Source organism: Mangifera indica, chromosome 16 (assembly GCF_011075055.1).
Source record: "Mangifera indica cultivar Alphonso chromosome 16, CATAS_Mindica_2.1, whole genome shotgun sequence".
Taxonomy (NCBI): domain Eukaryota; kingdom Viridiplantae; phylum Streptophyta; class Magnoliopsida; order Sapindales; family Anacardiaceae; genus Mangifera; species Mangifera indica.
This window is the reverse complement of record NC_058152.1, coordinates 1,144,908-1,155,043: the sequence shown is the minus strand read 5'-3', so window position 1 is coordinate 1,155,043 and position 10,136 is coordinate 1,144,908. Positions and strand designations below refer to the sequence as shown.

The 10,136-nt window shown below is 35.0% G+C and overlaps 2 protein-coding genes across 5 annotated transcripts; both read left to right on the top strand.

The window, feature by feature from the left end:
* Positions 1-300: 300 nt before the first annotated feature.
* Positions 301-3,485, top strand: LOC123198730 (50S ribosomal protein L7/L12-like). The gene is made up of 2 exons (XM_044613489.1): positions 301-945; positions 3,131-3,485. The coding sequence occupies exon 1, from the start codon at positions 423-425 to the stop codon at positions 942-944; it is 522 nt and encodes a 173-aa protein (XP_044469424.1). The 5' UTR covers positions 301-422; the 3' UTR covers position 945; positions 3,131-3,485.
* Positions 3,486-4,454: 969 nt separating this feature from the next.
* LOC123198538 (folate transporter 1, chloroplastic) lies at positions 4,455-9,985 on the top strand. Of its 4 annotated transcripts, none has more exons than XM_044613220.1 (11): positions 4,455-4,735; positions 4,834-4,910; positions 6,331-6,407; positions 6,519-6,612; positions 7,076-7,169; positions 7,801-7,874; positions 8,432-8,542; positions 8,866-8,937; positions 9,027-9,047; positions 9,175-9,338; positions 9,701-9,985. In XM_044613220.1, exons 1-11 carry the CDS (start codon positions 4,618-4,620, stop codon positions 9,831-9,833), a joined length of 1,035 nt encoding a protein of 344 aa, XP_044469155.1. In that variant the 5' UTR covers positions 4,455-4,617; the 3' UTR covers positions 9,834-9,985. The 4 variants fall into 4 exon arrangements, with proteins under 4 accessions (XP_044469155.1, XP_044469154.1, XP_044469157.1 ...); XM_044613219.1 differs by having other exon boundaries at positions 8,429-8,542; XM_044613222.1 differs by having other exon boundaries at positions 4,457-4,735; positions 9,271-9,338.
* The last annotated feature ends 151 nt before the right edge of the window (positions 9,986-10,136 follow it).

The following is a 10,136-nucleotide window of genomic DNA, read 5'->3' as shown; positions in this document are numbered from 1 at the left end:
GACCTTTCTTTCAAATGAAGTAATTAATTAAAATAAAATTTTGTATACAAATAAATTACACAAATCTATTTATATTAATTCAAATGACAATTTATGATTGAGTGATATAATTATTAATTTTTTTTCTTATTTTAAAATTCTTTAATTGGATATTATTATTTTAGTTTGTACATGAAATTATGATAGATGAACAAATCAAGGCCCAACCGGAAGGACCGGCCCAGGCTCATTCAGTAAATAATCCAAACTTGAAGGGCATAAAATTAAAATATTAATAAATCCTCTTCTTCGTAGGGTTTATGCGAGTTTCAGTAATTCTTCTTTTCACCTTCTTCGATCATCGCCATGAATGTACTCATCTTCCTTGTCTTAATCTGATATTAATATGAAAAGTCTCCATTTTTAAATTCAAAAACCTTGAAATGAGATGCCTACGCTTTATTTCGTCACATTTATCCCGAAATTTGAAATCTTTCCCTCGAAGTTGTTCTACCAATGCTAATCTCCAAATCACTCCGAAACCGTCCGAAAAAGTGTGCGCAATAGTGGATGAGCTCTCGGAGCTTACGCTCCTGGAAGTCTCAGACCTGTCCGAAGTGCTTCGGCAAAAAATGGGAATCAAGGAGATGCCGAACATGTTCGTGATGATGCCGGGGATGGGGTTCTCTGTGAAGGGCGCTGCGAAAGGAGGTGGTGGTGGCGCTGGGAAGGCTGAAGAGAAGGCGGAGAAAACTGTTTTTGATGTGAAGCTTGAAGGTTTTGATGCGGCTGCCAAGATTAAAGTAATTAAAGAAGTGAGAGGTTTTACAGATTTGGGGCTGAAGGAGGCTAAGGATTTAGTGGAGAAATCTCCCACCTTATTGAAGAAAGGTGTCACGAAAGAAGAGGCCGACAAGATTATTGCTAAAATGAAGGAGGTTGGCGCCAAAGTCTCCTTGGAGTGAGGTAGTGTTAAGTTTGTGAATAAATTTCGTTCTATTGTATAAAATTGTTTTTCAATTATGGACTCTGGAATCTATATGCTTGAATGATTAAAGATGCTGTTATTGAAATAGTAACAGGTTGGGATGTAGCTGTTTGTCAAATGCATCTTTGAGTTTGTTTTACCTGATGATTCTTCAGTATCTGCTGTGTAAGATAGTTGCTTGCTTTGGATATGATTTGCTTTTAGAACTTGAAGATTTGAGATTAATCTAGGCTATATTAAGATTTTGATATGCCGTATCAATGGATATAGTCTGTAAGGTTGAGGAGGGTTTGAAGCTCTGTGATGTGGTAATGTATGAGAACTGTTTTCTAGAAACACAATTTTTTCTGTGTGATTATAATATCTTGTATCATTTCAGAATATTTGTAGAAAGGATCATCAATTTTTAACCAGCTCCTAGTATTTTCCTGATTGATTAAAAGATGGAAAGGGACCTTTTAATCCAAGAACTAATAGGACTTTTTGGAAGAGGGAAAGGGATGATCCTATAATTTAAGGCAAGTAACCTGTAGTTCCAATTAAATATTCCTTAGTTAGGGATCTTAAGCAAGTCCTGTTAAGCTGGTGCAAGCAAGAGAATTAATGAGGACCAATGTGGCTGTTTATGTTGTAAAGTTGACTCTTTTTGCATCATGATGGTGGCAGAGAAGCAAAAGCATTGTAGTCAAAATTGCAACTTGTAGTGGTGTGACTGGATTAGAATAATAATGCATATAATGGAATTGAATTTCTAATTAAAGATTATGATAATATTTGAATAAGGAAAGATTATGATTAAATTAGTTTTAGGTAATTAAGGATTATAATAAAGTGTGAATTAGGATAGGATATAAAGATATGAGAGAATAAAAAGGGCAGCAACATGAGGGGAAAAAGGAGAGAAATTTTGGTGAGAATATTTTGAGGGAGGCTTCTGCCTTGGGAGGAAGGGCACCTCTTTGCTGCCAGAACTATTTTCTCTTTTTTCTTTTTTTTCACTATTATTCACACATCAATATTCTGTTAAGTTCAATTCATAATTTTTTTTGCTCGGTTTTTTTGCTTGTTGTGTGGATTGATTAGTTTGCATGGGTTCCTATCATGGGGACACAATTTTTTTTTTTTATTGGGGAAATGGAGGAAAGACAGGAAGGGAATGTATTTTAGCGAATTGTGATAGCATAATCCATTATTCTAGACCTGATTTTTGTATTTTATATATTTGTTTAATGGTCATGAAGTCAAAGGTAATCATTTGTATTTGTCATATGCTTTTGTTATTGCTGAATAGAGCTGCAGCATGGTAGGAAACTAAAAGAGGAAGGTTGTGGGTAGTTGACAAAAGATTGCACAAGTATTGAATAGTTAAACATATTACAGTCTGTGCCCCACGTAGAGCAATCAGTATTGCAGTTTTAAAAAATGTATATATATTTGACTGTGATGTCAATCAGATAATTAAAGACTTATATTTTCTGTCATTTTTGTAGTTATTTTCTTATAATACTTTTTGGGGAAAGGAGGATAATAATTTGGTGAAACACTACCGCAAGTCTTAGAATGCAGTAATATCATTAAGGCTATATATTTAGTGACTCATGTTTTCTTTTGTGATTTTGGTTCTTATACTTGTGAAGTAACGGTTTGCATTTTGCTTACCTTGATTAAATTATAATTTCCCATCCAAGGTTTGGGGAAACCACAAGTTCCTATCCCTTGAATCCCTAAACTAGAAATTCTCACTCAAAAACTAACTTTGTCATTGCAGTTAATTATTTTACTTTTTTAAAATTACATATTACCTGACTGCGGTCACCAACAATCTGGTGATCTGGTCAGACTGCACCAGCCAAGGTGTGATCTTTTTGGTTTTGACCAGATTGCACCTGAAAAGGTGCAAGCTGGCAGCCTGAATCGCACCTTTTTGAGTGTGATTCTGCAGGGACTGCACTGGGAAAAAAAACATCAGTAGTTTTATTTTTTCAGCTTTTGGGAAAGTAAATGTCACTTATGCCCTTTGGCCATTAGTTTTTTCTAATGGAGTTGGGTTTTTGGTGGGCGATTGTAGTTTAGGAATTCAATGGGTGAGAACTTGTAGTTTCACGAAATCTGAAGGGAGTAATTTACTCTCCTAATCCCATACTACTTTGCTGTTGTTTTCAGCTTGCATCTAAAAGGGGAAGAAGCATGGAGAATGTTAAGCTCAAGGCTTTGCTGCTCCAGGGCTTGTTACAGTCAGAGTAACTGCTATTGATCTATTCTGTTGAGATGTTGCAAGTGATGAAGATCAATGTAGATTTTGTTATAATGCAGAACATTCTTTCATGAAAACTGATTCACTTATTTTTCTGAGTTAGAAGAAGCAGATTGCAGCGGAAATTAGATTTTTAGTTTTCTCAACCCAGCTGTATTCATAATTTTGTATGCTTCGAAACACCTGTTGTAGAATCGAATTCTGGTGACAGGGTCTTTTATAAAGAATCTGATGAAATGTGACACAACTTTCCAACATTGCAAACAGAATTTGTTCTCCAGAAAAGTGTAGCACACCAGCAACACCAGTATTTGTATAACTCAATGCTGTTTTATATATAAACAACAAAAAACCTCAATATTTACATAACATTTCTCTTGCCGATCAAGATAGAAAACCGACAATCCATAGAGTTAGGAACTCCTCCGCCAATGGCTGCCCAAACCATTTCCACCGTCTATTTTTCTTCCCCATTCTCTCATTTATGTCTCGCTTTTTACTTCACCTTTTAACTGTTTTCTCAAGCTTCCACCCTCAGCAGCCCATGTGGCCTTCCCCCCCATCATTTGGGATATTCTAAAATTTTGTCAGCCCCACAATCTTTTCCTGCTTTTTAAGTACCTCCACTGTTTTCCATGTGTTCTCACGGTCTAAAAGTTCGAGTCACTTGATCAATCACTCCTTAGTTCCATCCACAACCATTCTCTCTTGCAAGACCCTCTCTGGATATAACTCTTGACTCTATATCCTCATATTGACAATGAGGTAATGGTTAAGAGGTAAAAGTTGGTCCAATTCTTTTCTTACAATGGGATACATGAAAAACCGAAGGGATCTTTGTCTCATGGGGAGGGCAGAAACTTTTTCTTGCCACTCCATATCAGTAAACTTCACAGTTACTTTAATCCATCTAAAATGATATATAAAATATTAACTTTCATTTTAAATCATTTTTTAGTGTAATAAAATTATGAATGTCTATTTTTTTAGTATCTAATTGAATATTCGGATGATGTATTATCACATAATTATGTGATTTTAATTTAAAAATAAAATAATAATCAATCTCATTATGGCATAATATTTAATTAATTATTAAAAATTGGATGCACATTTGTGATAGAACACTAAATTTCAGTCACTACATGAAAAGTTAACACATGGGAGCGATTAGTAATAACAAAAAAAATGAGGGTAGTCAGTGATGTTTTCCAATACAGATATTTATCCGAAGAGGGTTTCACTCATGCTTAACGACATCGATTCACAACAGATGGTTAAACCGTGAAACACCGTTTATGAATTCACGGCACAGCATGATTCAACACTAAGTTACAGACTTGCAGTTGCAGCCAGCAGCGTGGCAAGGACCGACGGGCAAGGTCCTAGTCGATAAATGTCAGAGTCAAAGTCAGGGCAGTGGCAATGGGAAAACGCTGCAGCCGGTGCTATTGCAGGCTTCGCCACAGTGGCTGCTATGCACCCCCTTGACGTTGTCCGTACTAGGTTTCAAGGTGCTCTACTTTTTGTATTTACTAAAAGATTAATTGCTTGGAATTATTTTATTTTCTTTTTTGTTGATTTTGATTCGCTTTGATTGATGTCATTCTAGTTAACGATGGTCGAGTATTTAATCTTCCAACTTACAAGAACACTGCACATGCTATTTTAACCATTGCTCGCTTGGAGGTTTGTTTCCCTTGTTTGCTGCAATTTCTTTTTCCTGGCATGATTGAAAGAATTAGTTTAGGAACTGTCTTACTTCTGTAGTTTTAACTGAAAGTGGTTGGAATTGGAGCTGTTGATGGCAAAAATCCCACATTGTTTCCCTCCCTTTCTCTCTTGAGGCTCCTTTTAAGTACAAAACCGTGAGGCCAACAAAGGCCAAAGCAGACAATGCCTCGTGGCTTTAAGTGGTCTGTGTGCGGATAGAGGCAACTTCAACAGGAGCCATCTTCTAATGCATTATGCATATCTAATTCCGTATTCTTCTAAATACAGTGAAAACTTGGAGTTTGATTTTTAAGACAAAAATCTTGGCAGATTGCTAAATTTCTGTAAAATTTGAAAATAATAGATTTTATCTCACTTCTTGTTACTTGCTTTTTTTTTTTTAAAACTGAATTAATGCATGTTAAGGCAAAATGCAAGTGTGAAACCAGGTGCCAAATTTGGTCCATGCCTCTAGTGTGAGTGGTGCAGAAAATGATATTTAATCTCCTTGATAGGGGATTGTTTTGCCAATGTTTTTGAAACCAAACCAGACATCAACCCAGTGGAGGGGGAGTTCAGTTCAACCGACTGTCAAACCATTTGATTAGTGGTCGGACCATTTCTGTAAAATTTGGAAAATAATATATTTTATCTCACTTCTTGTTACCTGCTTTTTTTAAACCGATTTAATGTTAAGAGTTAATGCATCTTAAGGCAAAATGCAAGCGTGAAACCAGTTTCCAAATTTGGTCCGTGCCTCTGGTGTGAGTGGTTCAGAAAATGAGATTTAATCTCCTAGATAGGGAATTGTTTTGTCTAATGTTTTCGGAACTAGAGCGGATGTCGGCCCGGTGGAGGGGGAGGTCCGGTTCAATCGGCGGTCAAACCAGTTAACTATTTAAAAATAATATTCAAAACAATTTTCTATAATTTATCATTAAATATATTATTCAAATTATTTTAATATTAAAATAAATTTAGTTTGATAGTATAAATGGGCAAAATCGATTGATGAGGTCTTGGGTTCAAGTTTATAAAATGAAGTTAAAATTTTTTTTTTTTTGGTGCTAACCAAGTCAAACTCGGTTTTTACCTGATCCAACCATTCAAATCACCAGTCCAATCTAGTGTAACTTCAAAAACAGTTTTCAGGCAAATTAGAACTGTTTTGCTAGCAGGTGATGGTCCAACCAATCGCACTGGTTGGCCTAATCTAGTTTTTAAAACCATGGTTTTATCTATTGGAGTAATAGATCTACAGCCAGACTTCCTGTTTTATCCTATATTGTTATATCGTTCTATGCATTTGAGGATTGGTTTCTTATCAGATATTCATCTGTTGTGCTCTATTGATGGATAGAATGTCGTCAATAACCACAATATTTTTATGTTGCAGGGTCTGAGGGGACTTTATGCTGGCTTCTTTCCTGCAGTTCTAGGGTCCACTCTTTCTTGGGGTTTATATTTCTTCTTGTAAGTGTGAATTAGATGCCACTGCCTTGTTCATCTTTCTATTGGTTGCTTTTACTTTAAATAGTCTATCAGTCAATTCTTTGAATTGATTCTTCTTTCTTCAATTTGTAGCTATGGTAGAGCCAAACAACGGTATTCCAAAAATGGGGAGGAGAAGCTGAGCCCTGGTCTTCATTTAGCTTCAGCTGCAGAAGCTGGAGCTTTGGTAAGTTTTGAAGTTCCAATGATGTGTCCTGGATGAAGTGACAGGAGGTGCATACTCCCTATAATATTAAACTGCATAAACAGGAACATAAATAGGCAGAGTGATTTATAGATTTTGTAGAAAATAAGAAAAGGAAACACAGAAGAAGACTGATGTCTGTTGGAGCAGCATTTGTCGTAGTGTAAAGGTGAAAGTTAGTGTAATGTATCATGTCACCAGGAGTGTTATTCAATGCTGCTGATTGAAGAATTAGTACTTCTGGAATATTCATGCTGTTTTTATTTTTCGTAACAGCATCCATACTCTTATCACTGATTCTTCGCCGCTTGGTTTCAATTTAGCTTTTACAGATTTTAAAAACAACCTTTCTTCTTCTTCTTCCTCTTAGGTCTCTATTTTGAGGACGGGGTATGTTACCACTTCCATTTCTTTTTTATAAGTGCAACCTTCTGGCATTTTCCAGGTTTGTTTGTGCACAAATCCTGTTTGGCTTGTAAAAACAAGATTGCAGCTTCAGACACCGCTTCATCAAACTCGACCATATTCTGGGCTTTATGGTCTGCTCCACATCTTTCACTATTATGATAATAATGTGCTTTCTGAGATATCGCTCTTCTAGTGAGTCATATCCACTTTTGACTCAAAATATTAGCAATCAAATTAATTGCTTATTCATCTCATTAAGTAAAGATTTAATTATAATGATACTAATTCTTGGTCTTTGATGAATAGCATTTTTTTTTGTATCCTGTTTTAGATAATGTTGGTGCTTAATATTTTGTTGATTCAACTGATCTTAAATAGTCATTGAATTTATTCCTTTATACAAAGCTTTTGTTAGAAGCTAGTGCTGAAATAAGAATGTGACACAACAAACTTGGACATCCAATACTAACAAGTTCCATTATATTTTACCTTTTAGGGATGCTGTTAGCTAATTCAGGCTTTTCTATTAATTGATTATGCTAGAGCAAAATATGTTTGCTTGTTACCATGTGTTGAGTAGCATATTTAGTAACCCCTTAGTTAGGACATAATACTTAGCGATTGAACTCTCCAATTTATTAGTAGAACTAACTTCCGAATACTTTACACTTCATTTTAGTTTTTTAGTTTTATGTGTTTTACTCATCTTTTTTATTGCATACTAATGATACAATTTTCCTTTTATCTGTTATTGGTTTTCAGATGCACTAAGAACCATAATGACCGAGGAAGGGTGGACTGCACTTTATAAAGGGATTGTTCCTAGTCTTTTTCTGGTAGGTTACTATATTTTGTTTAAAATTTTTTATTGAAGTAAAGATTATGCTATGCATGCACTTTTTGTTCAATTTTTTTTTTTTACTCATTTTGTCTTTATTCCTCATTTTTATACTCTGTTGGCTGTTGTTTTACAACCTTGTTTTTTTTTGGGCGTTGCTTTGGGGTGCTCTCAGAAGTTTCCCATGGTGTGTATGACTATTTTTTTCTCACCTTTTTATAGTAATTTTGTGATTGTAAAATAATATTTTGTAATTAAGTTCATCCCATGATCTTCTCTCTTCATAACGGATGTTTCTATCTTACACACAAAATTAACTCTACTTAAATGGTGTATGCTCTATTGCTTTGAACTTTAGTTTGTAATAGAAACTTCTGCATGGTTTTATGAGCAAATAGTTAACTTAGATTCAGAGGAATGATGACTAAGATTTGAATTTACTTGGGGAAGATTAGAGTGCTAAATTATGGATATCTGCATCAATTAATTTATCAAATATAGTGTTTTTGTTGCTCTAAAACTCTTTGGCTTAATGGCTTCATGTTGCTTCAGCAGGTTTCTCATGGAGCTATTCAGTTCACCACATATGAGGAACTTCGTAAAGCTATTGTTGACTATAAATTTAAAAGAAGCAAACAAAATCCTGATAATGGTGATAATACATTGGTAAGTATTGAATAATTTAGAGAATCAACGTTGAATCTTTGCTACATAAACATCAGTGCACAGCTTGTCGTAGGGGTCATTTGGTGCCTCAACGATACAAGCATGTTACCAACAAACTGCAACTTGTTGCAGTTTGTGTGTGACAGCAAGACTATGCTGAAGAGGTTTTCCTTGGTTGTTACCTATTTTATTGTGAAAGTGCTACCATTCAGCTCTCTATTATAAGTGTAGGATGTAAACTCTGGTATTTTCCTTTATTGTTGTTGATATGACCAGTTTCTGATGCTATAGACCAATTAATATTCTCTAGCATCCTTGGGCAGAATTCAGTTGATTATGCTATTCTTGGGGGATCTTCTAAGGTTGCTGCCATTCTTCTTACATATCCATTTCAGGTTGGCATTCTTATACCTCATGGGTGGTTCTTGTAATTGGTTGTTTGTCTTTTAGCTGACATTATGTGGTTGGGGACTCATCTTTCCAGGTTATTCGAGCTCGATTACAGGTATAGTGTATTTGGTATCTTTCTATACATATCTCTACTGGTCAATGTGTTGCAACTTTTAACTTTTGAGAATCCAAGAGCTCTTGTAGTGCTGCTAATTCAGCAGAGATAACTATATGTCTTTCAGCCTCCATTTATAACAATTAAACTTGCCTCTGGAGAAAAGTCAGCATGTCAGTTTAAGCCTCTCTTATTCATGACTCTAATCTTTTGCCATCTACAGCAAAGACCCAGTAGTGATGGAATTCCAAGATATATGGATAGCTGGCATGTTGTGAAGGAAACATTTCGGTGAGATTGAATTTTAGCATAAAACTTGGGTTTCATTTGAGTAATGGGGGAAAGAAAGTTAATTATACTGTTTTCTCTTCAACTTTTAGGTATATGGTTGTCATGAAACAGTACAGCGCCAACCTCTTATTATTCTTCTTAGCAAGAAATTGTCTCTGTCAAAACATTTCCTAGACTTTTAAATAGATAACAATTCATTTGAAAGCTGAGAGTATTTACAACTTAATTGCCTAGTGTGAAATTTTGGACATATAAGCTCATCTCAATCGAGAGAAAAACTTCTTTAGAAGACATTTAAATGGTTGTACTTTCATCATGATTCATTCCATTAATGTCTTTTGTCATTTTTTTTGACCCTGTAGATTTGAAGGTTTTCGCGGTTTTTACAAGGGCATCACACCAAACCTTTTGAAAAATGCTCCTGCTTCTTCAATAACATTTATTGTGTTTGAGAATGTGCTGAACTTTCTGAGGATGGCAAGAAAGGATAACTGAATTTTGGTTTGTGCTCATTATCTTTTACATTCTTTTTGTACCTACCTTTAAAAATAATTTATTAAGCCCAAAAAGTGGAAGGTAGACTGGTCATATGAATCTCATTGATTTGTAATAATTAAAAGCCTCTGCTTCAATTTTACTTTTACCAACTGAATGGTTTTGATATGTGAAATGGCTATAAATTTTTTGTTCCCAATGGATTCCAATCTTTTGGTTATTGCTTTTAAAATGAGAAATATATCATGCTAGTGTTTTGGAAGTAAGAATATATAGCCAAGCACAGTACTGGGGGGATTGACT